The following is a 14,071-nucleotide window of genomic DNA, read 5'->3' on the forward strand; positions in this document are numbered from 1 at the left end:
CGATTTTCTTCATCAGCTTCATTTCTGATATGAAAGTGAATATGTTGGTACTTTAACACATTGACGGACAGTGAGGATTGTCAAAAATAAGATAAAGCATGCCTAAATAAATCAATGTTTTAGTACTGCTATAGCAGTACCTACTGTCTCATCACATCAAATTGTATAAATTATATATATTATTATAGTGCATACGTTATAATACAGACAACACGTTTATTATTATTATGATGGAAACGCCGTACGGTATAAATATAATTATCAATAGAAATAACGTGATAATATTTAATATCTATACTCCGGCCCACGAGAGTCCATATGTCAGAACGCGTCCATCGCTGCGCATCGGTTCCCCTTCTATACGCCGAATCATACCGATTGGAAACCGGCCGGCAACGATCGCCGACAGCCGTGGTTGTTAGCCGTGTTTTTATGACCCACTGTATTCACGTTGCCGAGTGGTGGGAACAGCACTATGGTGGGAGAAAATTCGGCCGGCAGCTGTCGCGACCGTCAGTATCGATGCGCGGTTTACGTATGGACTCGTGGGCCGGAGCATATTTATAACATCATAATTATAGAAAAATAATATTATATCGGCCTTATTTTGTCAAACATCGTTTAAATATTTGTATTCAAGCTATATAATTAAATTGGTTTGTATTATACAATTACAGGTATTTGTCAACCGGAACAAATTTTGTAGCACTGCAGTTCGAATTTTTACTTGGACGAAGTACTATAAGTAGTATAGTTCGAGAAACGTGCCAATCTTTATGGGAGACCTTACAACCCCAAGAAATGCCAGAACCTAACCCCAACCAAGATATAGCCAACAAATTTTATTTACAAACCAACTTCCCAAACTGCATTGGAGCAGTTAACGGGAAGCATATCCGTTGTGTTAATCCAAATAATGAAGGGTCACTATTTTTTAAATACAAAAAATATTTTTCCATTGTGCTAATGGCTGTAGTGGACGCAAATTATTGTTTTATTACTATTGATGCGTTTAATTTTACGTGAACTAGCCATGAACGCGTTCACTGTTTTATTGAACCTTCTAAACACTGCTATAATGTATATTGTGTTAAATTTGAATTCAATGGTATATTATCATTGTACTAAAAATGTGATTTTTAGCGGAAACGGTATTTTAGTCTAGTACTCTAGTCTTTTATATCACCATTAATAATTTAGTACAATGATGGGTTAAATTAATTGTTTTAATTTTTTATATAAATATTAATTCAATACTGTTTGGGATTTAGATTCGTAACATAATATCTTCAATTTAAAATGGACAAGTGTAGTGGTGATGACGATAATAATAAATACCCTGTGAAATTAAAACGTAGTTCTGGATGGGCAAGAAAAAAAGAAATTGATAAACAAAAATTAAATACTATTGCTCACGACAAAAATAAAAAAAAATTAAATTTTGGATTTATACCTAGCACGCGACCATCTATTGAAGTTGCATTGCATTTTGACACAGTACCATCAATTACTAATAATGACTCAACTCAAAAAACAATAGTAAATATGCAACCATCAATTTCTGAACCATCGTGTAGTAATATTATAAAACATACTAACATAATTAATAATATCCCCAAAGATGAAATGCTTGACATGCAATGCTCAAATAATGAATCTACACAAGATCTTAACGTTAATATACAGCCTTCCATTCCTTCATCAATTGAATTTGATAAACGTAATATAGTTGATTGTGGAAATGATATTGTTCCCAATGATTCCCTTGAAGATGAAGTAGCACAGAGTTCAGAATCAGACTTAGATGATAACTTTCTGATAGACATATCTTCGAACAATTTTAAAGCGCTTTCTCATAATTCTTCGATGGCTGAAAAACTACGTTTCATGTCAAATCATCCCATACAGCCACAGTATGATCAACTACCATTTAACGCATATAAAATATATTTTCGTCCATTATCTAATACTAATTCCTAGAAATTGGTTATCATTTGATGGGAAAAATGAAAAGCTTTTTTGTGCCGTGTGTTTAGCCTTTTCAGTAAATAAAGAATCCATTTTTGTACAAGATGTACAAGTAAGCGCTAAAAATATTTATAAACAAATTAAAGTACATGAAAATTCTAAAACACACGATGAAGCTGTTTACGCTTATATGCAAGCAAAAAAAGTTAAAGACGTTTCGTCTCTTATTGATATAAATCAACGAAATTGTCGAGTAATTCAAGTTCAAGAACATAGACTTTTCCTGTCAAGAATAATTGAAGGAATTATTTATATTGGCAGACAAGGTATTGCTTATAGAGCTCATAAAGGAGAACAAGCATACACATTAGACGATAAAAGTATGAACCACGGAAACTTTTTGGAGTTATTGATGTGTTGGTCTAAATTTGACCCAATTCTTGAAAAGTATCTTAATATTGCGATTGAAAAAAGTAAAAACCGTTCAACTTTAAGTGGAGGACGTGGACGTGGATCACTTGTTACATTTCTTTCAAAAACTACGATTAATAAAATAATCAATTTAATTTCACAGTGGATACAAGAGGAAATTGGAAAAGAAGTAAAAAAAGTAAAATTTTATAGTTTACTCATGGATTCTACCCAGGATGTAAGTGTAACCGATCAATTGGCTGTATGTGTCCGTTATGTGATTCAAACTGAAGTAAAAGAACGGTTAATTAAATTTTTACCAGTACAATTATCAAAGGCAATCGATTTATATAACTTAATTAAAAATATTTTAGAAGATATTGGGTTATCTCTGTCTAATATTGTAAGTCAGGCGTACGATGGCGCTGCGAATTTAAGTGGTATTCACAATGGTTTACAAGCTCTCATTAAAAAAGATGCACCTCAATCTATTCACATACATTGCTTTAGTCATCTTTTAAATCTTACACTTACACAAGCTTCTGCTTCGTGTTCAGAAGCTATAAATCTTTTTGGATTACTAGATCGTTTGGCTGTATTTTTTAGTCAATCATATAAAAGAATGGGAATGTGGAAACAAAATGTTATTAAAAATTCTGTTGGAAGTGAAAAAATGTTACGCCTTCAAAAAATAGGACAAACTAGGTGGTGGAGCAGAGATGTTGCGTTAAATAACATATTTGATCCATTATTCACACCAACTAAAGAAAAACATAGATTTATAACAGTGATCAAAGCATTACTAGCTGTTGCAAATGTTAAAGATTTTGATTTTGGTGCAAAATCAGAAGCTCTGAATATTATAAACAACTTACTGAAGTTTGAAACTATATTAACAGCGTATGTGTTCCAGTCACTGTTCGTTTTAAGTTCAACTGCATCATCTTGCTTACGGTCGAAAAAATTAAATTATACCCAAGGATATAAACGGTTGCATAATTTAAAAGCAAAATTAATCGAAGGAGTTAAAAATTTTGAAATTATTTTTATAAGAACTACTGAATTTATTGAATATTTACAAACGATTTTGGAAAAAATGGATGGAACAGATAACATATTTTGGTCAAGTACTTTTATGAAAAAAAGAAAGCGTTTTAAAAAGAAAATTTCAGGTGAATTGACAGAAGACGAAAGACTAGTTGATGAAAAGAAATTGTTTGAAGTTGAAGTTTATAAAGTTGTTTATAACAACGCTCTCGCTAAATTAAGCAATAGGTATGTTTTAGTATTATTATGTTTTGAAAATATTAATTTTGTTAATTTTTTACTGTTATAGTTATAGCAATATTTTTTAGTAACATACTTCTTTTACTTGTTTAGGTATATGATCAACGAGGATCTAATTCAAGATGCTGCATTTTTTGATCCGAGAACATTTTCAAAATTAAAATCTCCCGGATTCATGTTCCCAGAATGATCATTGTCCAAAATCGCATCCATGGCCAATGTCGATGTTTTAGATATTCAACGTCAGTTGATAGAATTTGCTCAAAATTACGAGGCCATAGCAAATATAGATGCTAGTATTCTGTATCAAGATTGTAACGATGCATTTTTCGAAGAAGAAAATGAAAACCACACAGATATGGAAGATGATTTAAAATGTGCATTATCCGAAAAAAATCGTTGTAAATCGTGTATTTCATGTGCATTCCTATATGTATACACATTAGTGACTCATACACCAAATTACAATGATTTATATACGGTATATAAGGTAATATTAAGTTTAGCGTTTACTCAAGTAAGTTGTGAAAAGAGTTTTTAAATACTTAAAACTATAAAAACTAGACTTAGGTCAACTCTTTCTAACGACAAATTAGAAGCATTCATGTTTATGAACCTTGAACGTGGCATGATTGTACCTCATGATATTATAATTGATCGATTAGGCGCCACTTCTACTGAAATGAAGAGGATGCTGATTGGGTAATTTTTATACTTACAAGAATGTTCAGTTATATTTCATATTTAGTGTAAATAAATATATTATTATCAGAATTTATTGTACTTGTATATTTTATTTTTATTTGTTGCAATTATTTATTTAAGAATAATCATCATACTGACAAAAATATTTATAGATATGCATTAAATATTTGTTGTATGATGTGGTTCTTGTAAATGCCAACTTCACTGTTCTCGAGCCGAAGCTTCCCAAATTGCTGTAGTAGGCATTAACATTGGTCCCATTATCTTGATAATCGCTTCACATACTTCTACAATTATTTTACTAACTGTTGAAAAACCAACACGAAAGCTGTGTCCAATAGTTGAAAGGGAATCACCACTTACCAAATATCTTAAAATTAAAATATTCAATAATAAATGCAAATAATTTGTTTAAATGATAAATTCACTTAAATTTTATTAAATTGATTAAATATTATTTTATAAATAATATTTTTATTTTAATAACCTATATGTTTTTAGTAAAAAATTTCATTTTTATAAGTCAATTAAAATACCAATTGGTACATATTAAATTCATAATGATCTATGTAAGCCGGGCGGGTCCACACGATGATAGTTACTCTCGCAAGAGTCGCTATCGTGATAGTGCTATCGAATACTATCGCCGTGTGAACACGTTAGTAGTAACTATCGACCTATCGTGAGAGCATAGAACAATATAGAAGCGAAACTCGATCAGCTGATGGGTGAATTGTTTACCTATGATCTGAAGTCCGAACAATGGTCAATGAAACTGTTTCCGTAACACTGACATGATGTTATACCCGTATTGAAAACCGTTTCCGCCTAATAGGCAGGGTATTCTGCGCGGGGTCGGGTTGTTTCCACTGTTTACTTATATCATAGATTACGTATGCCACGCCGTGTTCAAGGTTACAATCGCCCGATTCGGCCAATTCACGGAGTTTCATACCCCTGGTGAGAGCAACTATCGCACTATTAAGTCGCGGTCACACGGTGATAGTTAAACGCGATAGTTTCTATCGTGAAAGCTGCTATCAAGAGACTATCATCGTGCGAACCGATCGATAGTGACTATCAAACTATCACGAAAGCGACTCTCGTACTATCATGCGAGCATGATAGTGTGAGAGTAGATTTCACGATAGTGATAGTAATTATCATCGTGCGGACAGTCGAATACCTATACTATCATACTATCGTAGTGTTTGTGCATCTTTTTTTTTTGAATAACGTATTTAGAACGTATTTTATAATTATTTATCAAATAAAAATGTCTGATACGTTTGATATTTATAAATTCCTAGAAGATTACCAGAGATTTCCATGTCTCTGGCTAAAAAGCGACCCAGACTTCAAATTAAGGCACAAACGTGACGCAGCGGAGGAAATTATTTTGGAAAGTTCTGGCCTAGGAACAATAAAAAATCTACGGCTCAAAATAAGAAGTATAAGGTAATTTTATATTAGTTATTTTATTAATATACTAATAATACTTTTTAGTATAATAGAATATATTTTTAGTATAGGTACCTAGGTATATTAGCAAAGTAAAGCCGTTACTATCCAACACTGGATAGATGTCTAGGTTTAAAACAAAATAGGCACATTCATTAATTTCAATCAATTTATACTTTACTTTGTTGTCTTAATTAGAATATGCATCCCTTATTTCTTTGACGTATGGTATAAACGACTTAAGTAAAAAATTGACATTTTTGTCTTAGTTTTATTAAAATCGCTAAATACAAGGAGAAGTATCCTTTATTATTTATTTTTATTAAAACAATTAAATAACTATAAATTTCCCTAAATTTACTGGAACAATTAAATTTTTGAGTTAATACTTAATCCACCACAAATCAAGAAAGTTTTTTCTATTGTACTGTGTCACTACACAATTTTATATACATATATATTGTTTTGTAAATGGAGTTTTTTTAATCAATAAAGATAATAATAATAATAATGATTCGATTAGATGTACATATAACCAGGAAGTAACAAAAATTAACAAGTCAAAGTCTACAGGATCTGGTACTGCAAATGTTTATGTTCCAAAACTGCAGTGGTTTGAGTATGCGGACAATTTTTTGAAAAAAAATAATGATGGTGTTAAACAATCAGAAACAAATCTAGTAAGTTTTTAAAAATATATTTGTTTGCTACAATATTAATAATTTATTGGATCTGTTATAGTTATAAAATCTTGTTTTCAAAAAATGTATACATTTTGTATTAAATCATTCGATTCTGCCAAACCACTGCTCCTTCTTCGACAAAATAATCGGCCAAACTATTTCTTTTATCTTTTGCTTCTGTATTAGAATTTCGCTGCAATATTGTTCCCAAATGCTGTAAACCAGTAGGACTAGTATCATTCCTCCATGAGCCATTAAGAAGACGTCCAGTTTCTGTATCTTCTATATCTACAGATATTGAATTTGGATTCTTTCCACTTTTTCTGATCCAGTTATGAAGTGCACAAGCTGCTTTTACTAATTGTATTGTATTTTCTGGTGTTAATGTTATTGGCCTTCTAAATACACGAAAACGACTTGATAGGATACCAAATCCGTTTTCCACTATACGTCTTGCACGACAATGCCTATAATTATAAACCTTCTCTCGTTCTGTTAAATGGTTGCGTCTGGCATAAGGTTTCATTAAATATGGTAGTAACGGAAAAGCATCGTCTCCCAAAATCACAGAATCTGTTGGTGTATGCAACACGTGTTCTTCTATTGCCTTTTTTAAAGCAGATTTGGCAAATATACCGCCATCAGAATTGCTACCATAACTACCAATATCTATGCAAGTGAAGTTATAATTATGGTCAACCAGAGCTAATAATACAATACTGAACGTCCCTTTATAGTTGAAATAGTTGGACCCGGAATTTGCTGGACATTCCATAACGATGTGTTTACCATCAATTGCCCCGATGCAATTGGGAAAATTCCACAATGAATTAAAACCATCCATTATTTTGTTCCATTTAGATTTCTCACGTGGAACCTGAAAAATGATGTTATACAATTATTTTTTGCTCATTCTAATATATTACTCCTATTTTTTTAGTTCACAACACCTTCAAACTGTTCAAACGATGCTGAAACAATTGTTGGTGGCACAAATAACAATGCTGAAATAATTACTACAGAGCCCGAAAGTGTATGCAACACTGATATACTAAATGATACGAATACATCTCCAGCTCAATTAGCAAAGCGCGTGAAGAAAAAAAGTGGACAAAATTCAAATAAAAAGTCAAAGATTGATTCCTCGTTAGATAATGCTGTTGAAACACTAAGAGCTGTATGCAAACTAAAAGCTACAACTAATGAATTTAATATTTTTAGCAATCATGTAGCGGCTCAATTGGAAAAATTACCACTAAGGCAAGCATTGGAATGCCAAGAAAAGATACAGAGCATGTTGACTAGTGCCCGATTGAACATGATATCTAGACCATTATCACCAGTATTAAGCGAAACATCTCAAACATTTGATGATGATTATGATGTTTTAAGTACAGATAATGATACAATTGAAATTGTGCCAGGCTTCGCTCACCCTATAAATGAAACACAGGATAATGCACAATTGTATTATAATAACTGGACTGATAATGATTGTTAATTGTTAATTTCATAAAATTATCATATTATGTGGTATTAATTATTTTATTTAAAGTATCTTATGAGCTAAACATTTATTTTGTTATGTTTAATGTTTTTTGTTTTTATTTTGGATACTAAAAATATCAAGAAGACATTTTTAAATGTTATTTTGAATTGTGATTGTTAATTTTATAAAATTATCTTAAGTGGTATTAACTATTTTGTTTTAAATATCTTAAGAGTTAAATAAGTTTTTTATTTAGGTTGTTATATTGAAGTTATAAATAACATACTGTCAAAGTTAAAATATAAATTACAAAAGTTATTTTTCAATTTTTGTCCAGTTTTTACCTCAATATATTCTTTCAGTTCTTCTAATATTGCATTGAACACCTCTGGTACAAATTCACTTATTGACGATTTTCCGACCCTATATATGTATTGTAATGTTTTATAGGAATCACCAGTAGCCAAATATCTCAATGTTACTTCAAGTTTTAACTTAGCAGGTAATGCTTCCCTCATCATGGTATTCTGCTTTTGAATCTTAGGTGCCATCTATAAAATTAAAAAAATAAATATGTTTTGTTGAATATTTTTTTATTTATTGATGAAATAAAAGCTTAGAACTTTATATTCTGTACATAGATATCTATATATCTCGGGTTCTTGGTCAAAAAGAGTTAAGTCAGATTTTTCCAAAAATGAGATTTTGCATAATTTTGTGTTTTTTTTTCAATTCTTACATATTAATCTTTTAAAAATATATTTTTGGTCATTTAGATTTAAATCAACATTGGTAATTGAGATATTATAATAATTTATTATCAAAATTATAATAGTATCAATACTATGCATTGGCGCAACTAGGGGGGGGTGCTTTGGGTCCTTAACATCCCCTAAGTCAAAATTAGCACACCCTAAAAAATTGTTAAGTGTTACGTCCCATTGAATCACAAAAAAACCCGGAGCTTAAGCACCCCCTAGTTCAAATATCTAGTTGCGCCAATGATAGGTACTATGTACAATGTACATTTTATTTAACATTTTGGTTTTTTGTGATTAAAACAAATTAGGTTTTTATTTTTATCGATATAAATAACACAGTTATTCGTTTAAAATTTGATTGTATGTTGATGTATTAAAAAAATTAAAGCACTGTCAAAGTATATTAGTGTAGTATGGCACTATAATTATTCCAGGCTCGACCAGAAATTGAAGGCTATGTACACCGATGGTATAAAGTATTCTTTATGAGTACAATCACTGTTTCTCAAAGAACAAAAACAATATTGTGGACCAAGCACCGAAGATTATATATACCACAGCAGTAACGATCATAAATATTATAAAATATTTACCTTTTGAAGCAATACATTAAACATCTCTTCGTTTATTCTTAAAAAGTTGAAGTAGCTTGAGGTATCTTCAACTGCTAACTCTTTTAAAAGAGTGTTTGAAATTCCTAATTGGTTTCTTCGCTCAATCCAACTTCGCACCCATAATTTTTTTGACCTCTGATTCTTTCTTTTTAAAGTAATCAATTCATTGATTACTTCTACAAGAGCTAGTTCGATTGCATCGATCGACATTATTTAATATTTTAACAAATAATTATACAATACAAGAAAGTCAAGAATAGTCAGTGACTTGAATACAAATTTCAACAATTTTAAAATCAATTTTCCACCTATTATCACAATTCACTATCACCTTCATACACTGCTCATGTGAACACATTTGATAGTTGGACAGTACTATCACATATTCTCATGATAGTAACTATCGCGTTTAACTATCATCGTGCGACCGCAGCGACATGCATGATAGTTAAGAGCTACTGTCGTAAGAGTTATAGTAACTATCACAATGTGGATGCTTATAAATAATTATAAATATAATTTTAATAATTTATACCTGCTTGTTGATAAAGTTATATTATAATATATAGTAATATTTAAAAAACTGACTCGCAATGATCACAATTCTGATGTTTTGGAGTTTCTTGAAGAGTACCGAAAATATCCATGCTTGTGGGATAAAAGCTTAGCCGAATATAAGAATAGGGTAAAAAGAGACCATGCTGAAGAAATGTTGCTTCAGTTTTCCAAGATGCCAACCATAAAGGAATTGAGACAAAAAATTAAAAACATAAGGTGATATTTTATCTTATTTTTTTATTTTTATTATTTATATAAATTATAAATAACATATATATCTTGCAGGTGTATACTCGGCGTGGAATAAGAACATGACCAGTCACGCATTCAAAACAACTTACTCCACCGCACCGCCCACCAGAGTGGCAGTTACCGGCTTTGTATATTTGTATATGGAGCGCCTCATGTGTCAACAGAGACGTGCACGTGTTTATAAAACAACACAGTGTATGCGGTTCACATTTTGAACAGTGCTGTATAACTGTGAACAGATGTTTGGGGAACCAATGAGAAATCGGCTGCGCGTAACGGACACTAATCGGTCCGCCGCCTGGTCATGTTCTTATTCCACGCCGAGTATACATATAATCAAGAAGTTGCCAAGATCAAGAAGTCAATGGTAACAGGATCTGGTTCAAGTACAGTTTATAAACCAAAGTTATCTTGGTTTTCATAAGCTGACAGTTTAAAAAAAAAAAATAATGGTGTTTATGAACCAGATACCAATTTAGAAAGTTTAATTTTAGATATTTTATTAAAAATTAATGAATTTACACTCTGCTACTTTAATTATCTGTATACTGTGATTAATTTATATATTATTGGATAATTCTGTCCTGCCATGAAACAGCCCCTTCGTTAATAAAATGTTCAGCCAGGTTAATCTCTTTTTTTTCTCGCTTCGGATAAATAATTTCGCTGGTTTGCTGTTGCTATTTCAACGAGTCCAGTTGATTCTGGTTCGTTTCTCCAATCTCCAGGTATGATACAACCGTTTTCCAAATCTTCAATGTCAACTGATCTTGAAGTTGATTTAATCCACTCTTTCTAATAAAGTTATGTAATGAACATGCAGCTTTAGTAATTTTCACTACTGTTGTCGGTGCTAGAAGGATTGGTCATCTAAATAATCTAAATCTACTTGCAAGAATTCCAAAAGCATTTTCCACTATTCTTCTAGCACGGCAGTACCTAAAGTAATAAATTTTTTCCTTTTTCGTTAAAATATTACGTCTTGCATATGGTTTCATTAAATAGGATGTCAAAGGGAAAGCTTCATCGCCTAAATTAACAGCATCCTCTGGTATATCCAACAAATTTTCTTCAATGGCTTTTTTAAGTGCGGATTTATTAAAAATTCCTCCATCTGACATACTTCCATGAGCACCAATATCAATACAAGTAAAATTGTAATTATTATCTACTAATGCTAAAAGAACAATACTATAAGTTCTTTTATAATTAAAAAAAATTGATCGAGAATTGACTGGGCACTCTATGACTATGTGTTTCCCATCTATGGCCACAATACAGTTTAGGAGATTCCAAGGTGCATTAAAACCATTAATGATTTTATCCCACTCATATTTTGTCTTAGGAACCTGAAATTAAATTATAAACTATTAAAAAAATAATAAAAATACATTTACTTATGTTTTTGTTTTAATTTATTAGACACTAACATCAGAGGAAGCTCAAGAAAATTATGATCACTATAAATCAGTAGAAAGTGTGTCTAATGCAGATTTGGAACATGGTGAAATTTCAAATTCTAGTGAGACAGAGCTATCCACAAATATAAATAAAAGAGTGTCGAAACTACAACAAAATAAAACAATAAAAAAAGTCTAAACTTGATAATTCATTAGACAACGCAGTTGAAGCTCTAAAATTTGCTTGTTCCAAACAAGCAACAACAGAAACTGAATTCACACTATTTGGAAAACAAGTTGGGCTACAGCTGGAAAAACTTCCATTAACAGAAGCATTAAAACTACAAAGTGAAATTCAACAATTACTGACAACAGCTCGCCTCGCTTTAGTGAATGATCCAAGTTCATCATCATCAGTAGTATCAAATCATAACACTTGTATCACAACATTAACTAGTCAACACAACAATTACACAAGTAAAAATAATCAAGAGGAAGTATATTATGAACCTCAAAAGTTCAATTACACTATATCACAACCTTAACCACAAGGCACACCACAAGAGAATGAACCCTCATCATTAACATTATTTTATAACAATTGGAGTTCTTAAATTTACATATTTTTAAATTTATGTTTTATTTTATTTATTTTTTAATTTTATGTTCAAGAAAAGTAGACTTTATTATTTTATAATTTTATTTTGTAATATGTTTATACATATGTTTACCAAGAGAAGTAAACAAAAGACTGGAAATACAATTTGTTTCATTTTAAATTGAAGTATTTTTTTTACCTGAATATATTCTTGTAATCCTTCATAAATTGCATCAAACACATCCGGTATGTTTTGTCACTGATTGCTGATTTGGAAACTCTATGTAAATATTGCAACGATTTATAAGAGTCTCCCGTTGCTAGGAATCGCAGTGCAATTTGCAATTTAATTTGAGGGGTTAATGACATTCTCATCATTGTATCTTGCTTCTTTAATCCATGTCCAACCTATGTAGAACAAAATTATAAATATAATAATTAATATTTATACTAAATTTACTATTAAGGTACTATTATCATATGTTACCTTAGCTAGTAAAATATTGAACATACTTTCATCAATCCTAAGAAAGTTGAAATAACTCTTTGGATCTTCAATAGCCAACTCTTTTCTACGCATCATCCATTTTTTCATCCAAATACGTTTTTTATTCTTGGATGTTGATCTTTTTAATTTGATGATTTATTCTACAACACGTGGCACTGCAATAGTAATTTCATTTGACATTTTTAATGAATATTTGTAAAAAAAAAATGAAATTATATACTCAATATTCAAAATGTTGTCACTAATTTTTAACTTTTGTACTCTTTTTATTTAAATTTACTCTACGTCCCTACTATCATGTATTCTACTGTCAGTGTACTATCATAATGTGGATGCTTTTTCTCATGATAGTTACTATCACGGTACTATCACGATAGTAACTATCATCGTGTGGACCCAGCTTTAGGCTAAGCATCTACAATTTTTAAGGCCACATTTGAAATTTTCTGTGTAAGTGTATAATATGTTTAATACCTATGATGTATAGCAATAATATAAAATATTTCATATTTTGACAAAAATTATTAATTTATTATGCTAATAACATTTTTTTCAGTACTTTATCAAATGTCTTACCTGTATAAGGTACAAGTAAAGAATTAAGTATTTCTTATGATAATGACACATCTAATTATGAACAACTAGATGTTGATAACTGTTCTGAAGAGTCTCGATTATCCAACCCATCTCCAGTTTTAGTTACGAAAATAAATAAAAGAGAAAAATAAACAACTTCCTACAACAGTATCTAATATTGATAAGGTTTTGGAGCATTTAAATAAAAAACAAAAAATTAATCATACAGCACTCGATCCAGTTGAAATATTAATGCTTAGTTACGCTAAAACTATAAAAACATTTTCACCTATACGTCAAGCTATTGCAAAAAAAAATTTCAGAAATAATTTCTGATTTAGAAATCGAAGAAATTACTGAAAATGAACAAAACAAACGTATATATCATACTGAAAATTAACAGACAATTCATACACATTCTCAAGACCCTGATCTATATTTATATCCTGCAGTTCAAGATAATATCGAACAAGATGCAATCAATTTAACAGTTGAACAAAATAATGTTGGAAACAAATACACTAACAGTAGTTTTGACTATACAGGGTGATTTTTTAAGCATGCTCACCCCATTTTTATGCTTAAATTATGCATATTTTCAAATTTTAATTTTTGGAATGTTTAAGTGTCATTAAAGACGATAATTTCGAGTACTTAGATTTTTCACAACATTTAAGGAGTATCCTGTGGCGATACTAACTTTTGTTTTTCAAATGATAACCTATATGTTTTAAAGCAAAATGGGATTCAGATAATTTTTCTGAAAATTTTGATGTATCGTAATCGAAATTTGAACGAAA

At 30.6% G+C, this 14,071-nt stretch overlaps 3 protein-coding genes across 3 annotated transcripts; 2 read left to right on the top strand and 1 right to left on the bottom strand.

The window, feature by feature from the left end:
* Positions 1-1,626: 1,626 nt before the first annotated feature.
* Positions 1,627-3,856, top strand: LOC103309338 (zinc finger MYM-type protein 1-like). The gene is made up of 4 exons (XM_008184540.1): positions 1,627-1,913; positions 1,981-3,279; positions 3,526-3,654; positions 3,760-3,856. The coding sequence occupies exons 1-4, from the start codon at positions 1,627-1,629 to the stop codon at positions 3,854-3,856; spliced, it is 1,812 nt and encodes a 603-aa protein (XP_008182762.1).
* A 1,477-nt stretch (positions 3,857-5,333) lies between these two features.
* LOC115033690 lies at positions 5,334-6,551 on the top strand. The gene is made up of 2 exons (XM_029486870.1): positions 5,334-5,829; positions 6,356-6,551. Exons 1-2 carry the CDS (start codon positions 5,648-5,650, stop codon positions 6,522-6,524), a joined length of 351 nt encoding a protein of 116 aa, XP_029342730.1. The 5' UTR covers positions 5,334-5,647; the 3' UTR covers positions 6,525-6,551.
* On the bottom strand, positions 6,401-9,707 carry LOC100571044 (protein ALP1-like). Its single transcript, XM_003244261.4, has 3 exons — positions 9,359-9,707; positions 8,349-8,555; positions 6,401-7,392 (listed from the first exon to the last, which is right to left on the bottom strand). The coding sequence occupies exons 1-3, from the start codon at positions 9,587-9,589 to the stop codon at positions 6,613-6,615; spliced, it is 1,218 nt and encodes a 405-aa protein (XP_003244309.1). The 5' UTR covers positions 9,590-9,707; the 3' UTR covers positions 6,401-6,612.
* Between the last annotated feature and the right edge of the window lie 4,364 nt (positions 9,708-14,071).

This window comes from Acyrthosiphon pisum, chromosome X (genome assembly GCF_005508785.2).
Source record: "Acyrthosiphon pisum isolate AL4f chromosome X, pea_aphid_22Mar2018_4r6ur, whole genome shotgun sequence".
In the NCBI taxonomy this organism is placed as follows: Eukaryota; Metazoa; Arthropoda; class Insecta; order Hemiptera; family Aphididae; genus Acyrthosiphon; species Acyrthosiphon pisum.